At 44.2% G+C, this 24,377-nt stretch overlaps 3 protein-coding genes and 1 non-coding gene across 14 annotated transcripts in view; all 4 read right to left on the bottom strand.

Moving 5' to 3' along the window:
* The window catches only part of LOC149323457 (tyrosine-protein phosphatase non-receptor type 6-like), a 42,948-nt gene extending 37,359 nt beyond the window's left edge, over positions 1–5,589 (bottom strand). Inside the window, exons 1-2 of one of the 2 annotated variants that reach the window (XM_089488958.1) lie at positions 4,956–5,589; positions 3,471–3,558 (exon numbers count right to left, since the gene is read on the bottom strand). In XM_089488958.1, coding sequence (XP_089345084.1) covers positions 3,471–3,484 — 14 coding nt within the window. In that variant the 5' untranslated portion in view covers positions 3,485–3,558; positions 4,956–5,589. Of the gene's footprint in view, positions 1–1,732; positions 1,759–3,470; positions 3,559–4,955 lie in introns of those variants that run through there. The other variant, XM_089488957.1, reaches the window with a different exon arrangement.
* Positions 5,590–10,257: 4,668 nt separating this feature from the next.
* Positions 10,258–15,123, bottom strand: LOC149323455 (protein C10-like). 2 transcript variants are annotated; one of them, XM_089488956.1, is made up of 3 exons: positions 15,057–15,123; positions 11,417–11,593; positions 10,258–11,169 (listed from the first exon to the last, which is right to left on the bottom strand). In XM_089488956.1, coding segments are annotated over exons 1-3 (327 nt in total). In that variant the 5' UTR covers positions 15,058–15,123; the 3' UTR covers positions 10,258–11,020. The 2 variants fall into 2 exon arrangements, with proteins under 2 accessions (XP_089345082.1, XP_089345081.1); XM_089488955.1 differs by lacking the exon at positions 15,057–15,123 and adding an exon at positions 14,151–14,319.
* Positions 14,963–15,024, bottom strand: LOC149323456 (U7 small nuclear RNA). The gene has a single exon (XR_016279538.1). It is a non-coding gene; the product is annotated as a U7 small nuclear RNA (small nuclear RNA).
* Positions 15,124–18,379: 3,256 nt separating the features above from the next.
* LOC149323454 (atrophin-1-like) overlaps positions 18,380–24,377 on the bottom strand; it is an 82,336-nt gene continuing 76,338 nt past the window's right edge. For all 9 annotated transcript variants that reach the window (XM_089488948.1, XM_089488950.1, XM_089488946.1 and 6 more), the window contains 3 exons: positions 22,963–23,106; positions 21,531–21,711; positions 18,380–20,107 (listed from right to left, as the gene is read on the bottom strand). In XM_089488948.1, coding sequence (XP_089345074.1) covers positions 20,074–20,107; positions 21,531–21,711; positions 22,963–23,106 — 359 coding nt within the window. In that variant the 3' untranslated portion in view covers positions 18,380–20,073. The remainder of the gene's footprint in view (positions 20,108–21,530; positions 21,712–22,962; positions 23,107–24,377) is intronic.

Here is a 24,377-nt window from a genome sequence, read left to right as displayed (position 1 = left end):
ACAGTTTCCAAGTCAAGGGAAGTAATACTTGTCTTCCCCTATATTCTGTACTGGTCAGGCTTCATCTGGAGTTCACATCTGCATGCCTCATTTTAAGAAGGATATTGTCATGCTTGGCAGCTGGAGACTTGAAGAACCAGGACAGCATTGTAGTGAAAGGTATCTATTGCTTTATTCCAGATACACAAAACTACCCCACAATGGTTCGAATCAACTCTGAGTTTTCCCAAGTTGAACAACACTTTAAAAGTCCTTTGTCCAGCCCCCCTCACCACACTTGTAGCTGGCACCATTTGTTCGTTTCAAAGGTGCGCTTTTAAGTTTGCCCATTCTCAGTTTCTATCTCCCCACCATCTCCCAGGAAAGGAAGGCACTATCATAAACAGTCATAAACAGCCCAGTTCTCCTGCTGCAACCATCTGCCCCAATCTGCAATTTCCTTTCAGTTCCCCCCTCTTCGTCATCCACCACACTTTGTTGTCAGATTCCTATGGGAATCATAGGAACATGACAGATATTGATGGAGTGGATTCAGAGAAAGACAATGAGGGAAAAAAGAGGTGTGATGAACAAAACACATGAGGAGAGGATGAAAGAGTGTGGTGAAGAGAACTCTGTGTGTGTGTGTGTGTGAGAGAGAGAGAGAGAGAGAGAGAGAGAGAGAGAGAGAGAGAGAGAGAGAGATACTGTAATTGCACCCTTTAAATACTTCAAGGGCTGCCACAAAGTGATGGGTGCTGGCTTTTTCTTTGCTGCCTCAGAGGGTGCTTTTAGGATACAGGAGGGTATATTTCAATTGAGCATTAGAAGGAACATCTTGACCAATGATGGTGAATCATTTATGGACTGAGTGCCCAAACTAAAAGGAGTTCCAGCACCGGGACTTATCTGGTCCCGGGAGCAGGACTTTTGGGATGGGACTTCTCCCCCCTGCACACTCCAGGGCCTTCAGATGCCTCTTTGGTGACAGCTGAAGGCCTGGGACAGCCAGGAAGAGGAACACCAGGCATGTGCCTGTTCCACTTCTTCTCCGTCTTCTATGTGCCCTGAAAAATGGCTTCGTGTGCCATATCTGGCACGCATGCCATAGGTTCACCACCATGGATCTTCACAGTAAGAGCTGTTCAGCAGTAAAACCAATTGCCTCAAGAGGTGGTGCGGTCTCCTTCTCTTTATTTTTCAAAAGAGGCTGAACAGCTACCTCCTGTGGATGCTTTAGCTGAAGATCCTTCATTGAGCAAGGGGTTAGCTCTGATGGTCCATAGGGTCCCTTCCAACTCTATGATTTTATGATATTGAAAATGTATAGCCCTTTAAATAAAAACTATGCAGACATTGCTTGAAGAGAGACAAAAAATTATACAGTGCGCCTGCGTTTTATGCAGGCACGCCATACACAGCTTCCAGCATATGCTGAAAGCTACACCAGAAGAGCCCATCGCATGCCCCAAAAAAAGTAATGAGGCATGCGCCATTGGCGCGCACACACCACCGTGTTGCTATGCACTGCGGGCGCGAGCCCCATTATTTCCAATGGGGCTCCAGCAGACGCAGAATTCCCTTTACACAGAGGGCTCCCAAATGGATCCCCATGTAAGGGGAGGGCACACTGTACCAATAAATCAGCTTTTTATATAAGCATCTGTTCATGAGTGACTGGTTGCACAAGCACCATAAAACAGTTGTATGTAACAGTAAAAAGTTCAAGATTGAATAAGGTAACATTTTTGACCTGTTAGGAAATTGTGCAGTAGAAGAACCACGTTTTCCTTTCAACCAAACAATCTTTACAAGCCAACATGAAATTATTCCATTTTCAAGTTATGCAGAAGCCTAAATCAGACGAGATAATAAAGATATTTTAAGTATACCTAAACTGAAAGCACCTACTATACTTATTCATTAATTTTTAATCCTTGTCCTGGGTATTCAGTAAATTCTATTAAGTCTTAAGAAAGGTAATGTCTTACTCCCACTGTGGGTATTTTTGGTGGTACCAGTGAAGTCATGTCAGATTTGAGTAGTATGCCCCAGGAAGTGTCACAAAGTAGTAAAGTATGTGGGAGGTGCAATTCTTAGGTCACACATTGCTATTCATGATCCCTGAATTACAGCTGTGCAACACTGCAATACATGCAGGGATGGTCTAGTGTGTCTCCTTGCAACAACATTGTTGGACTGACTCAGTGGCATCATTAGGAGGGTGCGGTGGTGCAAACTGCACCAAGTGACACCCCAGAGGAGGGTAGCACTCAGTGGGATAGTACACCATGGGGGAAGTGGGTGGCTGTCTTTTGGATCCCATATGGCCATTTTCTGCATGCGAAGCATATGCTTTATCACAAAGGGTGCCAAAATACAGCCACAGTTATGTCCTATACAGGAAGAGCATTTGAGGGGCCATTAAAATTTTGGTCTCCTTTTCTATTCCAAAGAGAAAGGGGAAAGAAACAAAGAGAAGGGAAAATCCAAAATATCTGCCAGTAACCTTTCCATCACAATCTGGGGTTCAGATTCTGCAGTCCAACTTCCCTTGCTCTTGCATAGGACTAGTCAGAATCATAGAATCATGCTTGTTTGTGGCTTTCCATCAGAAATGGTTTCTCTTCTTGTCCTACTGAATCTTAACATTAACCTATAAAAGCTATAAAAGATCTTTCTTGCCTGCACAGCAACTGCATCAACCAAGACTGCATCTGACTGCACTGCAGAAATAATGCAGTTTGACACAGCTTTAACTGGCATGGCTCAATATGCTATGGAATTCTGGGGTTTGTAGTTTTGTGAGCTGCTTAGCCTTCTCTGCCTGAGAGCTTTGGTGCCACAGCAAACTACAAATCCCAAAATCCCATAAGCCTGACCCATGGCTGTTAAAGTATTGCTAAACGGCACTATTTCTGCAGCGCAGATACAGCTCCAGAAACAAAAACCCTGAGCCATGAAGAGAGATTGCAGTGGCCCCAAATCATAGCCTTGGAGGAACAGCCAAAAGACTTCCCCTGCACAGTTTGCTTAACAGTGAAACATCAACTACCAAATAAATACAGAATGTAGGACATACATACACTCACCACTAACCCAGAAAGACGCGATTACCACCGAATGCATTTATGCGGAGACAGACATGATCCAATGGGTATTTTGCATGCCAAATTGGTTGTTACAAACATGCCTTTTAATTCTATCGGACAGAGAAATCACCAAATTTAGTGCTCACATGAAAAGGTGGTAAAGTGTCGCTTTCCATTATCCCTAATCAATGGCCATGTTTACTGGGATAATGAAGGGCTGTAGTCCAAGCTATTCTGGATGACCCTTGGTTCCCCACCACTGCTGCAAACTTCATTATAGATATTGCTAACAAATTTTGGGTTCCGTTTCCTTCCAGTTTTTGATTCCCTTCATGAACACGCTCTTCTTCAGCTATGAATTGCAAAAGAAGGAATCATGGCTGGGAGAGACATACATACCTGCAGGATGGCATCAGGACCCCAGACTCTGGGGTCCCCAGTAAGAAAGACTGAAAAGGCAAGATTCCACAGCATGCAGTCCTTCCTTCTGGGGAAAAAGAGAAACCAAACCAAGTGCAAGATGAGCTATGTCCAGCCAACCAAAGGATGATCAAAGGATACCACAAACATCCAGCACCCTGCAGTCATGCTTTTACAAACATTTTAAAACATTATGTCCTTATCCTTAAAATATACACAAAACTATTATTTGTACATTTCAGCGCATCTAATTATTTGTTAGCTACTTTGAACTACACTAAGAAATAATTTTAAATAAGCAGATGTTGTGCATTTTGTCCACACAGGGTTTGAGCTGTGTGTTTCAAGATAGACTGTGGTCCAAAACAAACTGCAGAAATAATCCAGTTTGAAGCCACTTTAACTGCTTTGGCTAAGGGATAGGGAGACCTAGGAATTGTAGGCCTATGGGATTTGGGGATTTGTAGTTTGCTGTGGCACCAGAGCTCTCAGGCAGAGGTTAAATAGCTCACAAAACTACAAATCCCAGAATTCCATAGCATTGAGCCATGCCAGTTAAAGCTGTGTCAAACTGCAGTATTTCTGCAGTGCAGATGCAGTCTTGGTTGATGCAGTTACTGGGCCTTTACTGTGGCACCAGAGCTCTCTGACAGAGAAGGCTAAATGTCTCACAAAACTACAGTTCCCAGAATTCCCTAGCATTGAAGCAGGGTAGTTAAAGCAGTCTCAAACTGGATTATTTCTGCAGTGTGTTTTGGACCTTAGATATGAACGCTGTGTTCTTATACTCTTGGACATATTAACTCCATTACTGTAGTGACAACAATGCTGTGTTTGTGTTTCCCTTGTGACTATTTGTATTTGAATACATTATAATATTTTCCCAGCATTACAAAACTTCTAGACATGGCTGTATCTTTCCACATCCAGAATGAAGTAAAGCTCTTTAACCTGCAAATTATTCTCACATTCCAGATCTTCCATTAAACATTTGATCGTTTCTTATGCAATCTTTTTAAGTAACTACTAACAAATGACCCAGTAACTTAGTGTTGCCTTTTTACAGTTTCTTTGTTGCTTAAAGTACCTGTAGTGTAAAAGTGTATCTCCTTTGATGGATCTAATCCCATTAACAGAGCAATCCTCTACATGTTTATTCAGAAGTGAAGTCCACTGCAATCAGTGGATCTTACTTCCAGAAATGTGGGTATAGAAACTGAGCCATAAATATATATTTCCTTGTATAAGGCAGCATCGCCACAAGATATATAAAACTAAAAAGCTGACACCTGTGTTTTTACACTACCAGCAGCTGCCTTGAGGAAAACTTGCATGTATCCTTAATTCTTGTGTGTGTCATTAATAGCAGGATCAAAACCAAGAGGCCTAATGCAAGCAACCCAACTTTTCATCTGGTGCAGGCATATTAAATTCAAACAGTTGTGGCTCAGAATGGAAGTTTACCTGTTCAGGCTAGAAGGCTCTTCCTTGGTACCAGAGGGAGCCTTAGGAGGAAATCCGGCTCAGATGGCTGGTCTTTGTACAAAAGGCTCCATTCTTTTCCCTGGCAAATGTCTCCCTGAGCGGCAGTTAGTTAATAAACACACAGGAGTTGTGTTGGAAGGGGAAAGGCTAAACCTGAAAGGAACACCAGGTAAGCAGCGGAGGAGGGACTAGCATCTCTTCCCGCCCCATTTACCTTCAGCAGGGCTGGATCTGTGCTCACGTTGCCAATGAAACATGCCCAGAACAGAAAAGCATTGGCATTCAACCTTGACTGCAATTGCTTCTCCTCCCTTCATTCAACTGGCATAGCTGTCACAGTGCCCATCTTTGCAGCCCAGAAGTTCTGTACACTCCCACATCTTCACATGCACATATTTTACTGTGTGTTCAGATGATGCCCATATTTGTAGCCCTGAACTCCGGAAAGTTGCCAGATCTTCACACTCACACATCTTACTGTGTGTTGAGATGATGCCCATCTTTGCCGCCCAGAAGTCCTGTAAGCTCCCACAACTTCACACTCACACATCTTACTGTACATTCAGACTATGCTCATCTTTGCAGCCAAGAAAGCAGCCACATTTTTGCAGCCAAGAAAGCAGCCACATTTTCATACTCACACACTTTACTGCTATGCAAGGAATCATCACAGGTCTCAAATTGGTGAACAACTGTAGGCCTAAGTTTATACATGCTTTATATAAATATAATCTCCTTTATTGGCCAAAATCAATATTTTTTCTAGAAATGTGAATATGCCCATGAGGCCCATCTTAGAAAGAACTACATTTTACTTTCCTTCATGAGTTGATTATATTAATGGATTTTGTTATTGTGAGCCTTCAAGTCATTTAGTTGTATTTTCTACGGCTAACCTAAAGTGAACCTATCATAGGGTTTTCTCGGCACATATTTTCACAGGTGGGGTTGCCACTGAGGCTGAGAGAGTGTAACTTGCCATAGGGCACCCAGGGTTTTTTTTTTAATGCTTGAGCCAAGAATCGAACCCTGATCTCCAGCATTCAAACCACTACTCCAAGTTGGTTCTCACAACGCACATTTGGTTTTTATCATCCCTAGATGAGCCACACATTTCAAAAAAAGGTTATTCTCACCTCATTCTCACTTAAAATAGGAGGCGAGGATTCCTGTCATGGAAAGCTGCTCTCTCCCCCCTTTCAGCCCAAAAACATTTACATGGAATATTTTTCCTGACTAGATGGTTTTCTATGTTTAGGGAATGTTTTTTTAAAATATGGATAAACATTTAGCAGAGCCAGCATGGTGGAGTGGTTTGAGCACTGAACTATGATTCTGGAGACCAGAGTTCAAATCCCTGCTCATCCATGTAAATCCACTGGGTGACTTTGGGCAAGTCACACTCTCTCAGCCTCAGAGAAAGGCAAACCTCTTAACAAATCTCTCTCTCACACACACAAACCCCATGATTATGATTATGGCTTTAACGGTCGCCATAAAACAGAAATAACTTGAATCGTGTTTAGTGATGTGAGCCCATATGAAGAATGAAGTGGTGCAACCCAGAAGAAAATGGCACATGACATGGGAATCAAGACATCCCATCGCCCAGCACATTTGGGCTGGACAGATAAAAATAAGTGCTTTTTCACATCACACATTGTTAAACCACGAAATTCACTGCCACTAGTTACTCCTGGTGGGCAGCTTGGCTTTAAAAGTGTAGATGAATTCACAATAGGTTTCTGGTCATAATTGCCATGCATTACCTCCAGTCCCCAAAGGAGGAATGCTTTTGTAAATCATTGGTTGTTGGGCTGTATAAACAAGTGGGAGCTTTGCTGATCTGCACTGTTTGTGGCCATTTCACAGGCATCTATTTTTCTGTGAGAACAGAACACTGGACTGATCCAGACTGATCTCTTTTTTTGTTGTGTGCCTTTAAGTCATTTCCAATTTATGGCAACTCTAAGGCTGTAATCATACTCATGGGGTTTTCTAGGCAAAATTTGTTCACAGGAGCTTCATATAGAATTGGAAGAGACCTCATGGGCCATGCAGTCCAACCTCCTACCATGCAGGAACTCACAAAATACCCCTGACAGATGGCCATCAGGCCTCTGCTTAAAAATAGCCCCAAAGAGGGAGACTCCACCACTTTCCAAGGCAGCATCTGCCACTGTCAAACAGCTCTTACTGTCAGGAAGTTCTTCTTAACATTTAGGTGGAGTCTCTTTTCCTGTAGTTTGCATCCATTGGTCCCTGTTCTACTCTCTGGAGCAGCAGAAAACAAGCTTGCTCCACCCTCAATATGACATCCCTTCAAATATCACCTTTAAGACTAACTGAAAGAAAGAAGTTGGCAGCATGAGCTTTTGTAGACTTAAGCGGGTTACAAACCGCCAGAAAGTACACGCAGAGCGCGTACTAGGGTTAGGAAGGGGTGGTGCTTCCGCACCCCCCTAACCCTAGTACATGCTCCGCGTGCACAAAATGGCGGTGGCCGTTCCACACGGCCGCCGCCATTTTGACGTCTTGGACGCATAGCGTCCAGACGTGTCGCGGTGGAAGTGACGCCGCGAAAGTGCACCTTGCGCTTCGCGGCGCCACTTCCGGGGCCCAGGAAGGAGCACGATTTCCGCACTCCTTCCTCGGAGCGTCCGGGAGCCCCGCGGTGTGGCAGCTGCAGCTCCCGGATGCTGCAAGCGGCGGCAGCGGGAGACCACCGCAACCCGGCGGTTTGTAACCCGCCTTAGTCTACTTCCTCAGATGCTTTTGAGGAAGTAGACTAAAGTCCAACTTTTTTCTTTCAGTAAGTCTTAAAGGTGCTACAAGGTCTCTCTACGAACTGATTCTACAGACTAACAAGGCTATTTCTTAGAATTCTACCCTTTCAAGTACTTAAACAGGGCTATCATGTCCCCTCTTAACCATCTCTTCTCCAGGCTAAACATACTCAGCTCCCTAAGTCTCTTCTCATAAGGCATGGCTTCTGGATCCTTCACCATTTTGGTTGCCCTCCTCTGGACACACTCCAGCTTCTCAATATCATTTTTGAATTGTGCAGCCCCATAATTTGACACAGTATTCCAGGTGAGGCCTGACCAAAGGGTTTCCTTTTGCCTTCAACTTCCTCTGAGGTTGGGAGAGTATGACTTGCCTAAAGTCACCTAGTTTCTGTGGCTGGGTGGTGATTCGAACCCTGTTCTTGAGTCATAGTCTAGTGCTCAGACCACTACGCCATGATGGCTCTCTCTTTTGTCTAACATCTACCCAAAAAGTTCATGGGCTCCAATCTGAAGGGGGTCATGACATAGTATAGACCAACCTGTCCCTGCACCAGTTTCTCAATACAAATCTCTCTCCCTTGATGTTCCTCTTATCTGTAAAGATGGCAGGTAAGGAAGTCAAGTCTTCTCCCCCATAGTTTTTTGTGGGTTTTTCGGGCTATATGGCCATGTTCTAGCAGAGTTTCTTTCTGACGTTTTGCCAGCATCTTTGGCTGGCATCTTCAGAGAATGCTTTGCCTGGAAAAATTGGGTCTATATATACTGTGTGAGCCTGGGAATGCAGGAGTGATTTGCATCTGTATTGTTCTGTTGATGGCTGGCCTCAGGCTGGGAGGCTAATGCAAACAAGGATTAATGTCTGCTAATTGGTGATCAATTATCAGCTGGGAAAGCCCCTTGACTCTGAATGGTTTTCTATTTGTGTTTGCTGATTCCTCATTTTGCTATTTTTCAGGACTGGTAGCCAAATTTTGTTCACTTTATGGGTTTCTTCTTTCCGGTTGAAATTATCCAGATGTTTGTGGATTTCAGTGGCTTCCCTGTGCATCCTGACATGGTAGTGGTTGGCATGGTCCAGAATTTCAGTGTTGTCAAACAGTATTTTATGCCGTATCTTCTCCCCTACTTAACAGCTAAATAACTGGGCCAATTCAGAATGAAGGGCAAGAAGCAGAGCTGTTTTCTCATGAATGGAAAATATATCAAATCTGTGAATACTGATTTCCTGTGTCACCAGTGGTTTTTGTGAGCCATCTTGTGTCCCATGCTGGGAGAAAGGCAGGATAATAAACAAGCAAACAAATATTGTCCTCAGCCTTCGATACCAGTTTAACTGCCTTGGTGAGTGTCAGTCCTTACTTAGGGTCATTTCCATGGCAAAATTAGTATCCTCTCACCAACCTATAATAAAGCATGCTGTTTTAGCATGCATCAATTATATTTAAATAGCAAGGAAACAGCCATCTGTGTGTTCCATGTTTGAATAACCCTTTCAGTATTTGCAGTTTACTGTCGTATGACAACCATAAGACACTTTACTGTCAAACTTGCCATCTCTCATAAGGAAGACTCAGCTTCTCAGAAAGCAGGGGACAAGATATTCTTGGAAAGATTCTTCCCACTACTTCACATCACTTTGTATCTGAAGAGAAGCTTAGAAATTTTATTATATTTACTGTTAAGTCTACAGTACTATTTGTACTTTATATCAAAGGCCCATCTTCTAAAGATGATGCATCAATTTATTTTTCAGCCATCTTAATACTGTTGGAGAAATGTCATCAAATGGAATTTTTGTTACTCACTACCGTTTTGATAACCGTTTATTTTGAGATGTTTAGATATGTATACCACTAAACAATTTCCATCTTATTACACATTGTAAGTCTAGATAAAATGTTCCTAGACATCTCAGAAATCTTGTCCCTTGATCACTAACCCAAGTATGTAAAGAGACAATGACACTCCCATGATCCAGCATTTGTTCTGAGATGCAACTCAGCTTGCTCCGCCAAGTAAGACCTGTCTCTATTACAATTTCATATTGTGTTTACTGACCCATTTCCACACATTTTTAGTGACAAGGCATAAAGCCATGTTGAGTTTCAGGTTTCAGAAGGGATGCTAAGATCATGACTGAAGTACTAAAGCATATCTTCCCCATATGAACTAACACCACCAATGTGAATTCTGCAACATTTCTGACTTCCAAGGATATCTAGCACCAGCAGTCCCAAAGATGATTCATGTATGTGAAGGAGAAACAGAACTAACATTGTCTACATTGTTTTGCTCACTCTGCAGTGCGGACTATACTGAGGTAAAATGATTTCTGAGGTGTAATTATTGTTTTGTTTCCAAGGAGGCATGGACAAATCTCTCTTCTGCATCCACTTTTATGTGGTAATCAGGTTTATAGCAGAACAATAGCACCATAACTTTTACAGCACTTTATAAATAAAGGTTAATAATAATAATAATAATAATAATAATAACTGTTTTAACACACCTTTTATTTTCTCCTGTTCAAAAGAGATGGATGGATACTTAATTTACAGCTATCATTATTAGGTTGTCTTGGGTTATGTGCACAAAATTTCAAGTCTCTAGTTTCTTGGTATGTGTTCTAATTATTGTTATACTTCCATAAGCAAGTCAGGACCCTGACACACTGACTATCCTGAGCCTGGGAAGATGCTAGTAAAGAGCTGTGTGTGCTCACATACAGAAAACAGAGACAGTGTGTATGGTGGCAGCACTGGAGTTGTTCTGACTCACGTTCATCAGCCGTGGTTTATCACCATGGGGTTGAAAATGTCCAGCTCAGAGGCTCAACAAGTCATAAAAATGCAGGGAAATATTTACAAGTTTTTACCCACATGCAACAAAAAAATCATACACAACACAGAAGGAATACTACACATGAATATTAACAAAAACATGCAACTAGAAGGAAAGAATGCCCCAAGTCTGCTTAACTAACATTGATGCAAGGCAGTAACATAGGTCCAAAACACAGTGCAGAAATAATCCAGTATGAGATCACTTTAACTGTCTTTGCTCAATGCTAGGGAATCTTGGGAACTGTAGTTTTGTGAGACATTTAGCCTTCTCTGATGCCACAATAAATTACAGTTCCCAGGATTCTCTAGCACTGAACCAGGGCAGTTAAAACAATTCTCAAACTGGATTATTTCTGAAGTATGCTTTGGACCATGGCCTTGAGACAGGCAAACAACGAAAGGACCACGAGCTTCACGATGCTGCAACACCCATTGTCCCAGCCCCATGGGGAGGCAGTGTCATCGGAGGCAGGAACATGGACTTCAGCTTTCCAGACATACTTGCAATTTCAGGGTCCTGGGTCTCATAAGATTTTATCAAGCGGGCAAATTTTAGGACTCCTAGAAAAAGAAAGGTAAACAGCATGAAAACAATCTATTAACTGTGATGTTGACACTTTACTGCTTTTCTTCCAATTCTCAGATTGTGTGATCTACTTGGAAGGTCTCCTTTAGCTACACTGAGGAAAGGGACATCCATCCACTGACAATCAGGTAGGACATAATTTGAATTGTGTTATCCCACAAACACAAAAGCTCTCAAATCTCTTCCCCTCCACTTCCAAATAACTCGGCACTTTGAACCTACCTTCCCCATCATTACTGAAACCGTAGGCTTTGATCACATCCTGCTGGATCTGGGTAGCCACTGGCAGCAAGAACTGCAACATCTTGCCCATGTCATTGCAGGCATTGTCCCTTGCTTCCTCCATGCGCTGGGCATTTTCTGGTGAACCAAATGCCTTGATCACTTCAGCCAGAACCACTAAGGAAGACAGGAGAAAAGTCATGAATCTATTCCCGCAACACTCCCAAACCTGTCAGTGTGAACAGATGAAAGAGCTAACACCAGGAAGACAGATGGGAAGCATGATGGTCAGATCTCATAATTGTCTGAGAAAGAGTGCCAAGCATTAAATACACCCCACCGCCCAGAAATAGGGTTTCTTGAGGCAAGACCCTCCAATGATTCCAACTCTAAATATGCTGGCTTCGTATGTATTAAGGGTTTGTTTATTGCACAACCTCCTCACTCACAGTCTGCAGCATTACCATTTGGTTCCGCTACACGCACACACTGGACCAGGGTTCAGGCAGAATGCTAACCAGTCATGTTGGAGCTACAGAGCAAGAAGAGCATGCGTTGCCATGTTTTATATCTTTAGTATATTCAATTATCTGCACTGCTATTGTGTTTTGTTTTGCATGATGTCTGTGTGCGTTTTCCAACCATTGTATTTTAGTATTTTATATAATTAAAACGTTTTAAATGTTTTACTCTGTAAATGTCTGTAAAGTGCCATGTTCATGGATGCCACTCTATAAATAAATGATTAATAATAATAATAATAATAATAATAATAATAATAAATAGCACTTCTGTCTAAATATTTTTTCTCCACTCCTACTCCTTCCATAATAAAATACAGCTATATGTATAACAATGTCAATAAACCCTAGGAAACAACATTATATTTCTATGAGTGTTTGCAGCCTTTATTTGGTCATGTCCTCCATTATCCTGGAAGGTCCTCAATTTTGCAGGGAGGACGACCTTTGCTCTTCTCTCCCCCCTTCGCCTCAAGGGAAACTTGGTTGAGACAAAACTGTGGCAAAACTCTGCATTTGCGGCTTTGACTTTTGCAGATTTAATTATTCATGGATTTCAGTACTATGTTCTTTCTAGGCATATCTAGGTCCTCCAGTGCAACTCTATGGTCAACTTTAACCCAAAGTCACACTAGAAGGACCTAGAAATTCTTTGAATACTCCACTAGGCATTTGTAGCTCCTCCATCGCAAGATTCCCTGAGAGGACACGCCACTAGGCATTTATGGCTCCTCCAGAACACTTCTATGGCCAGTGTCTGGCAGATCTTAACCATAGAGTTGCACTGGAGGACCTAGAGATTCCTAGACAGAACACTCTACTAGGCATTTATGGCTCCTCCAGAGCAATTCTATGGCCAGTGTCTGGCAGATCTTAACCATAGAGTTGCACTGGAGGACCTAGAGATTCCTAGACAGAACACTCTACTAGGCATTTATGGCTCCTCCAGCGCAGTTCTATGGTCAATGTCTGTCGCGTGGTGACCATAGAGTTGCAGTGGAGGACCTAGAGATTCCTAGACAGAACACTCTACTAGGCATTTATGGCTCCTCCAGCGCAGTTCTATGGTCAATGTCTGTCGCGTGGTGACCATAGAGTTGCACTGGAGGACCTAGAGATTCCTAGACAGAACACTCTACTAGGCATTTATGGCTCCTCCAGTGCAGTTCTATGGTCAATGTCTGTCGCGTGGTGACCATAGAGTTGCACTGGAGGACCTAGAGATTCCTAGACAGAACACTCTACTAGGCATTTACGGCTCCTCCAGCGCAGTTCTATGGTCAATGTCTGTCACGTGGTGACCATAGAGTTGCACTGGAGGACCTAGAGATTCCTAGACAGAACACTCTACCAGGCATTTATGGCTCCTCCAGCGCAGTTCTATGGTCAATGTCTGTCGCGTGGTGACCATAGAGTTGCACTGGAGGACCTAGAGATTCCTAGACAGAACACTCTACTAGGCATTTATGGCTCCTCCAGCGCAGTTCTATGGTCAATGTCTGTCGCGTGGTGACCATAGAGTTGCACTGGAGGACCTAGAGATTCCTAGACAGAACACTCTACTAGGCATTTACGGCTCCTCCAGCGCAGTTCTATGGTCAATGTCTGTTGCGAGGTGACCATAGAGTTGCACTGGAGGACCTAGAGATTCCTAGACAGAACACTCTACTAGGCATTTATGGCTCCTCCAGCGCAGTTCTATGGTCAATGTCTGTCGCATGGTGACCATAGAGTTGCACTGGAGGACCTAGAGATTCCTAGACAGAACACTCTACTAGGCATTTACGGCTCCTCCAGCGCAGTTCTATGGTCAATGTCTGTTGCGAGGTGACCATAGAGTTGCACTGGAGGACCTAGAGATTCCTAGACAGAACACTCTACTAGGCATTTATGGCTCCTCCAGCGCAGTTCTATGGTCAATGTCTGTCGCATGGTGACCATAGAGTTGCACTGGAGGACCTAGAGATTCCTAGACAGAACACTCTACTAGGCATTTACGGCTCCTCCAGCGCAGTTCTATGGTCAATGTCTGTCACGTGGTAACCATAGAGTTGCACTGGAGGGCCTAGCGATTGCTCGCAGGTAAAAACAGAGAGTGCAGCCTTGTCACGTGACTGCTGGCAGAGCTTCCGGGGCAGGGGTTTCCATGCCAACGTCAGCGTGACCCCCCCCCCGCCTCACCCGCCCCTCAGGGCCGCCTCCTGAGCACTCACCTTTGGCCTGCTCCGCGCTGAGGGAAGGCGGCGGGGCGGGGGAGGCCGAGGAGGCGGGCGGGCGCTGGAGGCTCGACATCGGGCGCCTTTGAGATAAGAAGGCCTAGGACGACCAGGAAGACGACGAAGAGACCCGAGGCCCCGCCCCCTTCCTTCCCCAGTATTCCACCTCGACTGCTCTGACTGCTCCTGTTGCATTGTGGGATTTGTAGTTCAGCGAGGCTTAAGAGCCCTATGGCCGAGAATTCTAAATGCCCCCTCCTTAAACTGCAAGTCCCAGAATGCAACAGACGGCAATTAAAAGTGGAATAGCAGCGCTATAAGAGCGTAGTGCGGCCATCTCTTGGTCTAGGGCGGATCTTTCCGTTGTGCCCCCCCCCCCCCGACCAGGAGAGTCCAGAGGACGCTCTCGCTTGGTGTTATTCTTGGGGTCTGGCTGGTTTCCTATGGGAATAAACACTTGAGTGGTTCCAGGGTTGGACTTGGACGCTAGGAGACCAGGGTTCGAATCCTGCCTGGGGCAGTTGCAAAACCCCGAGGCGACTTGAGCCTTGGGAGAAAGGCGGGATATAAATAAATATAATAATAATAATGGCCCACAACAAACAAACTCCAACTCCCAGAATTCCATAGCCTTGAGCCAAGACACACACTACAAAGCGGTGCCAAACCGGGTCTCTTGACTCCGATGTGGTGGATGCAGCCCTTGTAAACCAGAGGAGGAGCTAGAAACAAGAGACTCTCATTTCGCAGAAGGAGACTCCCTCACTACTTTTTACAAGGTCTATGTTCTGTTTTTCGACCAATCACGGGGTGGCTCTCCGCTCAGCGCAGAAAGCCTTCTGGACAAATACAAAAAGAGCTGAAATCACTGTCGGGAAAGGCTGGGCGCGGCCTTAGGACTACTTGATGGCGACGACCAAACAGGTCACGGCGAGCACAATGAGGCCGTCTCCCCGCCTCCATTCTGGCAGCTCCTGGCGAGGCCTCGATCCCAAACCACACAAAAGACGTATTTCCTCCGAGAAAGAAGCCCGAATTCCTTTAAAAGGACCCCTAGGGCGGCCTAAGTCTTATATGCAAAACAATTCGTTCTGATTGGTCGGAGAGGGTTCTGGGAGGAAAGGGGGCGGAGCCATGGCTTCCAGGAGGAGAGGCGGGCTGGAAGAAGCGCGGAGCCCCGCCCTTTCGCTCCCTGGGTGGGAGGGGTTTGAGGAGGGGGCGGAGTTTCAGAGACGGAGGAAGAACATTAATCGCCGGAAGTGGGAGGCTAAACAATGTCAAGGGGACGCTCTAGGACAATGACGTCCAAACTCTGTTCCTCCAGTTGTTTTGGACTTCAACTCCCAGAAGCCTCAGCCACCTTAGCCAATGGTGTGGGATGCTGGGAGCTGAAGTCCAAAAACCTGGAGGGCCAGAGTCTGGGCCTCTCTGCTCTAGGAGGTCCAGAATGGCCAGCCACCTCCTCTTCCAAAGCATGTCCTCCATTTCCACGTTCTGCCCAGGAGGAATCCCAAAATGTCCTCCATTCATGGTAGCCAGAGAGGGCCTCCTTCCTCCTACATGTCAGCCCTTTTATTTCCAGGAGGAGTTCCAAAACACCCTCCATTTTGAGCATGAATTCACATTTATATGTTAGTGTCTTGAGCTTTTATAGACATGTGCTAATGCCCTACTAGTTACACTACACTTTTCCTGAACGGCCTCCGTTTTGTGGAATCCAAACACGACAAGAGGGTTCCACTAACAGTAGTCCAAAACAGTAGTAAGATATCAGTAAGGCATAAATACAGTTGGTTTCTATATATATATATATATATATATATATGGCTAATCTGCATTTAATATTGTTGATTTTGTCTCTTTAGAATAATGGAATAGCAAGGTGGAAACATCACTTTATAATTTTTAAGTCTAGAGAGATGTCTATTGTCTCAACTGAAGAAGACCTTGATGTCGAAACGGCTTTATGAACCTGTACTACCTTCCTGGACTGAATTATCGCCATTTTATTTGAATTATTGCCTCTTATCTATTACCATGGATTAGTGAATGGTCTTGTAATCACATCTGATGACAAAGATCCCATAGAACTGGGTGCATTCTTCAAGAAGAAGTCTCCCCCCCCTACATTTAGCTGCTGCCATATTTAGTTTACAGCAGACCTTTGGAAGATTTGGACTATATTGGACTTTTCATTAGCAGTTTCACTGATAGCTCTCTCTCTCTCTCTCTCATCTATCTATCTATCTATCAATCATCTATCTATCTATCTATATTTGATACATCAAGGTTTTCTAGTATCACTAGATTTTAGTACATGTATTTTGGGATACATAGTGTGGGACACTTTGCTATTCTCCCCCTATTGTTTTGGACTCCATTTTGTGGTGCCTTGTTGTTCTCCTCCTTGGCAGTAAGGACCGCTGGCCCTTCAAGGCCTTTTGTAATTTGTTGGTGGTGCTCCCTTCCTAGATGGCCACATCCTTGACCCATGGTGACCCTTTGGATGAGGGACCTCCAAGTCTGCCTCTCCTCGGCCCCTGCAGGCACAGACTCATGGTCTTCCTGGCTGAGTCCCTCCATCTGGCATGGGGTCTTCCTCTCTTTTTACCTCCCTCCACCTTCCCCACCGCATTGGTTTTCTTCCTATGTCTGCTTTCTTCACTCTCCAGCTGTCGCAACCATTTTTGACTTAAGGTGAAGCTAGGAGCCAGCATGGCATAGTGGTTTGAGTGCTGGCCTATGACCCCAGAGACCAGGGCTTGAATCTCCACTTGGCCATGAAACCCACTGGGTGACCTTGAGTAAGTCACATTCTCCTAGCCTTGGTAAAGCAATGGCAAACCTCTGAACAAATCTTGCCACGAAAGCCGTGTGATAGGTTGCCATGGTCAGAAACAACTTGATGAAGGCACACAATGCGCACACACAAAGCAAAGCTATCGGGGGGGGGGGGGGGGTTGATTCCTTAGCAAAATCTGTTCAGGCTTTTGTTCAGAGGTCTTTGCCTCCTTCTGACACTGAAAGAATGATCCAGTAGGTTGTCATGGCCAAACAAAGATTCAAACCCTGATTTCCAGTCATAATCTCAACATTCAAAACCACTACCATATAGGCTCAGACACTACCGGCTTCCTAGAACAGTCTCACAAATACCATCCCCGCCTATACACACAACCCACCTTGCGTTTTGGCTCCCCTTCTAAGTCAAAGAGGCAAGTCACCACACAGGTATATACAGCAGGTATTACAGCAAGGGATCCTGCAAGGCCCTCTGTCTTGCCTACTTGTCTCGCTTTTCCATACCTCTGCTGCTTGAAATTGTTTCCAACTATGATCTCAGTTCTGTCCTCCCACCTGCTCTCCTTAAAGAAACCTCCAATAGGTTCATTCCTACTTTTCCATTCCTGTAGGTTGCCACTTTCTGCAGTGCAGTGAGATCCTGGTATACAGGATGCTGCCTTTTGCCCTCCATGCCATGGCCTAATTCCAACTAAACAACATGGAGGGTACCCCCTGATATTATGGACCAAGTGAATAACCTCCTTCACTTTTTGTCCTGTTTCTCCTAGTGGTGTATCCCCCCCTATTATGTATTTTATTTTAGGTTTGTAGTCTACCTCTCACTCTGCTCTAGAGCAACTGAACCTGTCTCTAGTGTCTTGCCCCCCCCCCCCCCCCAATTCAGCTCAATATCAAAGTTGTCCCCATCACCCTGTCCTAGATTGTGGATCTATAGACTAATCTGGTTTGTCAGGAGGTGCTGTTTGAATGGCTGCTGCTCTTAGGGCAAGTACTATGAATTCTTCTTTATCCTCCTGACAACTAGACCACAGACTCCCCTGCTCAAGGATTTTCTGCAGGATGAGAACAGCAGGGGCCCATTTACACTTCACAATTATAATTGCTACCAGTCTGCTTTTAACCGTTGTAGTTCCATCCTATGGAATCCTGGGATTGGCAGTTCCTGGATAGACATTTAGCATCCTCAGCCAGAGAGATCCTCTCGTGCCTCTGGGCAAACTACAAATCCCAGGATTTCATAGAATGCAGCCATGGCAGTTAAAGTGGAATCACAGTGTTGTCATTGTGTAGTGTGGAAGAACCCTGGGTGTGCACCCACTCCCCGATGTATAAATCACTGGTTCAAGGTGCTGTGCATGAAACACTGAATCAGGAAAAACAGAAAGGGTTGGAGAGAGACCACATGAAGCACCTTGCTAAAATTTTGTGAACCCAATGATTTTTAATAGTGGACCATCCCACCCTCACAGGCCCATAATGGAAAGTTGAAGACAGAGAGGAAAACAATTTCCCTCTTAAATTCCTTTTTTTTTCCCTTCCAAAAGTGGAGTTTCTGTTGACATAAGCACAAATCCAGAGCTTTGAAAATTACCTTTCAAAAATAATTTGCTCCCAATACTGAGTACAATGTTTGAAAAATAAATGCTGACATTGCTCATTCATGTTTAAGAAACAGGACAATACACTAGTTTTTTTTCTTTCATTGTTTGGGTGGGATTGAGAAAAGAGCTTGAAAAATTCTTGCCAAAACACTGTAACTTTAAAAAGTAACTAGAAACCATTACTCCTTTCACTGATAAAATAACTTGCTTCTCATCATGTTACTTTAAAAATGCTCCTTCATTTCACCCTCACAAGCTCTCTACAAACCATCTTCCTTTATGCCAAAGAAGTACAGAAGAGAACCAAAACAAAGGAGCAAGATGCTGGTGTTATTATCCGAGATGCTGGCGTTATCGGGCTTCTTCTGCCCAGTTGCCAAAACACATCAGGAAGGAAATCTGCAAAAGCAGGAGGGAAAGCCAGAGCACCTCCTGCTCTCCTCTAGAGCAAATGAACCTGTCTCCAATGTCTTGTTCCACTTCCACACTCTGGAAAAGAAATAGTTTCAAAAACTTGATAATAGTCCCTATGTGTACACAAAATTAACACAACAGTTTCCAAAAGGCTTCCTGTTGTAGTTGTTTGACTGTCTTTTTCTTAAGACCTGAATTTATATATAAATTAGTAGAATGTGGGGGAACTGGGTGTGTAGGGAGATTTTTCTCCCATAGTTGGGTATCTTTTAATGTTCTTATGTAAATATATAGGACAGATCAAGATATACAACCGTGAGATTAGACACACACACGGGGAAGTCAAGGAATCACAAATTGCTACGCAAAACTGCCACGTCTAACGGGATGTGCATGAATACATCAACTGGAATGGGTGAAGAGGAAAGGGGCGGCCGCAACTGTGGAAAGTCCCACCATGCCTTGCATCACTTGGCCACGCTGATCTCTTCTTGCCCAGGGGACAAAAGGGGAAAGGAGAGTTGCCATTCTTAGAAGAGTCCTGTAACATTCTCCTCTATCACCAAGGCATGGATAAAAAGACAGCAGCCCCCGAAGATACTCACACGGTGCTACGCACCTATTGACTTAGCTCAGTCTCTCAAGGGTTGAGGAAGAACACAACAATGCCTTCAAGCAAAGTTCCACGATGCACTGTTCCTCTGGATTTTGTCGATCAAGGTGTGGAAAGAGGTGTATTTAGTCCATCATGCTTTGAGTTCCTGCTGATTAGCCAGATGTGCCCAAGGATTTGGGGTGGGGTAAGGGCACAGAAGAGGCACATGGGGGATAATACCATCACTTACTGGATACAAGGGAAAGGTGAGCCATTTGCCAAACGTCCTAATTGGTGTTTCACACCCTCTTTGTCCTTCCTTTTTTCCACCCGTCCTCCCTCCACACAGCAGTTGTTCTAGTTCCGTCACTCTTGTTGATAGAGACTGGGAGTTGTGTCGTTGTGCAGCTTCCTTCTGGCCCCAGGATTTGGTTGGTTGGTTTTCCTCTCAAAGAAGAAGCAGCAGCAAAGGGGTGATGAAGTCATCATGGGGAATGGAATCCATCTAAAGGGGCTTATCACTTTCTTTTTTCAGGTGGCTGAGAGAAAGAACAAGTAAACACCGAATGGAATGGTTGAACAGAACGCAACCAACTTGTATAGTTTTAAAAACTAATTTCAAGATATTATAATTATTTCTCTGTAAAATAGCTTAGCAGTCTTTTCATGTGGCTGAGTGCTCAAGAAATCTTAGGGTCCAGACACCCAAAATAAGGCTGCTTTGGGTCACTTTGGAGGTAAGCTGTTTAAATGATGCATGCACCCTAAGAGTCCAAAAGCCACACCAAAGCCATGCTCCAATCCTAATGACGAGCACAGCTTTGGAGCAGCTTCTGGCCTCTTAAGATGCATAGGTCATTTAAACAGCATACCTCCAAAGTGACCTAAAGCAGCTTTATTTTGATCTGTCTGTTCAGGCCCTTAGGAACGGCCTGCAGAATTACATATTTCTGCTGGAGGAGGAAAACCCACCTGGCACTTAGTGAAACAAACAAAAGTCACAGACGAGCACAAAGCCCAGTTTCTCCTCATTTGTTTAAAAAGGAGTTTGTAAAGGAGACTTTCCTGCTGGATTGCTCTCCTGCATGGGTCAGAGATTTGGATACCAACCCAGAAAAGGCCCTGTCTCTGGTAGCCATCGCCCTAATTGGTGTAGGAGAAAAAGAGCCTTTCAGGGTTACTTCAAGGAATAGGAAGGTTCATGTAGTAAAAGACAGTCCAGCAGACACAAACCCATTTAGGGCTTAAAAGGTCAAAAATAGATCCCTGAATTGTGCCCAGAAGCAAGTGGGAAGTCAATAAAGTCAGTAAAGGAAATCATGGAAACTGAGTGCCAACTTACAGCGGGACCATCACAGTCTGCACCTGTTGAACTTTCGGCATGCTTTCAGAGTAGGACAATGCTACAGGCTTCCTCCTTTTGGAGAACAGACTTAAAACCTTATTCCATGTAATGGCCAAGAATAGTTAGCAGATGGGAGTCTCTCTTTAAAAAAAGGAATATGTATATGTTCTTTGAACCAATGCAATATTGTTTTTTAAAAGCCTCTATTTTCAAGGAATGCTGTCCACTTTAGTTCTGCCAAGCAACTCCAGTACGCTGTGGAAGAGATTCCAGAGACAGTTCTAGGCCTCTGACTTAGTTCATGAGTAGCACTCATTGTGTGACCTAAAATTCATTTCTGTCCTGCGCATTATGCTGCAGACTGATAGTGGTGGATCAGATCTCTCTGGAAAGCTTATCCACTGTTCTTGACCAGAGAACCCTTGATAAACACTCACCTAACCCCAAGGCTTTCAATAACATTTATCTTCATTCCTCACAGATTTAGGCAGAAGACGGGAAGCTTAACTTAAAACATGCCTACTTTCTTACCTGGACCCCATTGTCCCCTTCACCCTGCCTAAAAACATCAACAACACACATGGGCCACTTCTAGCCCCACAACAATCCGCACACACCTGTAGTAATCCTCCTGGGTTGGGAGTGGTACGCCATGCAGAGGGTGGTGGGCATGCAGCCATTGCTGCTGTTCCAGGGCCAGGCGCTGCAGCTCTGCAGACTGTGCATGCATGGCTTGGAGCTGATGTGCTGCAGACATTGGGGTAGACAGCGAGCCAGGCAGGTCTCTGTACGGGGCAGCTGCAGCCAAAGGAGAAGAAGAAAAGAGAACAACAACTAATCACAACTGATCTGTACAAGGGGTCACAGCTACCTGGGGAGGCCAGACATTCCTGGGGAACATCATGACTTCTCTCCCCTGAACAGTCAGACAGAAGATCATAAAGGGGAGGCAAGAAGAGAAGGTAGACCTGCCAAAACTCCTGCTTCTGCATTCCGGTCTGAGACAAAGTACAATAGTACCCACATTCCACCAAACAGTGATGTCTTCTTCAGGCAAAGATGTTTAAAATCATATACAAGGGAGAAAATGTTAGTCCGAAGCCTGTATTTTGCCAATATGTGGTTGTTCTCAATTCAAGTGGTATTAGAGACGCATTAATGCAGACCAAGCCTTTCTCCTTCTGACCACCTCCAGGAAATAAAAAATAAAAATTGAGTTCCATTAGCAGGGCAAAAATTGATGAGACAAAGGTGCACTGCCAGTCTCCTTTCACCTCTCAGCAACTCTTCCTCTGGCCCCCTTTCCTTTAGGGCACACAGTGTCTACCCCAATGCTTCAACTCAGATCTGAAGGTGTCCAACTGCCTCTCTTCTGGTTGCCAGTTGTCTCCTATTAGACCCATTAATACAAGCAGATTGGAAAGATTAAACTAATTTGCTTTAATGAATAAGTTCAATAAAATAAATTGTCATGTGCTTCTGAATCATCTCGGTGCTTTTATACTCACTGATCAGACCACAAAGTCTGCAGTAGCTTTAATGTTATTAAGCAACTGAGGGAAAATTCCTTCCTGCAGATTTTTCCCCTTTTACTTCTTAGTAGAAAGTAAAAAAGGGAACTAGTGTGTTGTTGTGGTCTGAGTGTTGGACTAGGACTTTCTCTTGGTCATGGAAACCTACTAGGTGATCTTGGGCAAGTCACACTCTCACAGCCTCAGAGGAAGGCCATGGGAAAATCCCCTCTGAAGAAATCTTGCTAAGAAAACCTCCTGACAGGTTTGCTTTGAGTTTACTTAAGTTGCAAATATTTTAAATGTATATAAGGGCAAAGTAAAAAGACTTACTTTAAAAACCACATAAACCTTGCTTCCCATCCAGGTCTGTGATGCAGTCCTGGACTCCTCTCCATCCCCACACTTTTCTTATCCATCTATTTTCTGAATCCCAACCTCGGGTTAGCAATTCCATTCTCTCTGGCCATTCTGTTCGCAGACCCCAATCCTGACAAAACCTTTGTGCATATCATGCACTCTGTATTTCAGTTCTTACCAAAAAGCTGGTGGCGCAGCACCTCATTTTCATGGAGTGGATGTGGCAGAAGTGGGTTAGGGATGGCACCAGCTGGGTAGGGTATCCGGGTGAGATGCGACCCAGAAGCCAGTGGGTCAATAAGAGGGTGAACAGAGGCAGAAGCTGCAGAAAGGAGAGATTAAAGTTAGCTTCTGAAATGAGATAGGGATCATCAGAAATAAAAAAAAAAAGTGTTGTGTGATATGTATTAAGTTTAAGCACACTTCACTCCTGATTTCTTAGGGCCAAAACAGATGGCCCTGAAGGGGTGGCTTGATGCCATCCCTTTGATCACTGGAATAGAGCTGCGACAACCACACATCACAGCCCTGATCCGGCTTTTTGCTGGCCTAAAAAGAAGCAGCAGAAATCCACTCCGTTGTGAGCTGGTAAAGAGCTGACTTTTTCAATGTTGCCACAGCTTTGTGGTACTCTTGAGGTATATGACATATAAACACGCGCCGCTGGAGCACAGCAAAGCCGCCTGCCGTGTGGTTGGGCGGCTGGCTTCACTGAGGTTTCCTGCTGGCTTGGAGGCATGTGTCATCTAAATGACATGCCCCTCAAGCCACCAGGAAGCCGCTGCAATGGGGGCGTCTGTTTCGCCCCTTAGTTTAGATTATCAAATGTATGTCTTGCTTCAAGCATCCAAAAGGCATCCCAAAACAACTTACACAATAATAACATACACAAACTACTAAATATAATCACAAATTCATAAACTACATAAATTATAAAAACATATTTTGACAATGTCACAATACATCCACGCATATAACATCCAGCACCCAGTATAAGTAAATGATGAAAATATCTACCCAAGCTAGGCCAAACTATCCAACAGCTTTCGAAAAGTCTTTGCCTGGTGCTTAAAAGATGATAAAAGTTAGCCATACGGAAGCTTCCTTGGGAAGAGCCATCCATAAATTGGGGATGGGTAGTGAGGTACCACAGAAAAGAACCACTCTTGCATTGCCATCTTCATGACATCTGTAAGGCCTCAAACGTCAAGCATTTTTTGGAGAAAAGACACTTCTTGAGACCATGAAATGTTCTGTCTGTGCATGTGCCTTCAGGTCTGAATTTCATGGGATTTTCATAGGCAAGGAATCCTCATAGATGATTTTACCAGTTCCTTCCTTTGAGACAGAGCCTACATCATCTGGTATCCATTGGCAGTCTCCCATCCAAATATTAATCAGAGCTGACCCTGCTTAACTTCCAGGACCTAACAGATCTAAATAGGCTTAGGGTATTTAAGTCTCACATGAATGGCTAGCTAAATAAAAACTAGCACTTTGAATTGAGCTTGGAAATGAAACGGCTGCCACCCCCATTTTGTCAATGCTGTTAACAGGCATTTTGCACCACAGAGGCCACTTGTGCTCCAATGA

The sequence above is a fragment of the Sceloporus occidentalis genome, unplaced genomic scaffold (genome assembly GCF_023333645.1).
Source record: "Sceloporus occidentalis isolate IW3139 unplaced genomic scaffold, rSceOcc1.0.p SCAF_1, whole genome shotgun sequence".
Classification (NCBI taxonomy): Eukaryota; Metazoa; Chordata; class Lepidosauria; order Squamata; family Phrynosomatidae; genus Sceloporus; species Sceloporus occidentalis.
This window is presented reverse-complemented; position numbering and strand designations above follow the sequence as displayed.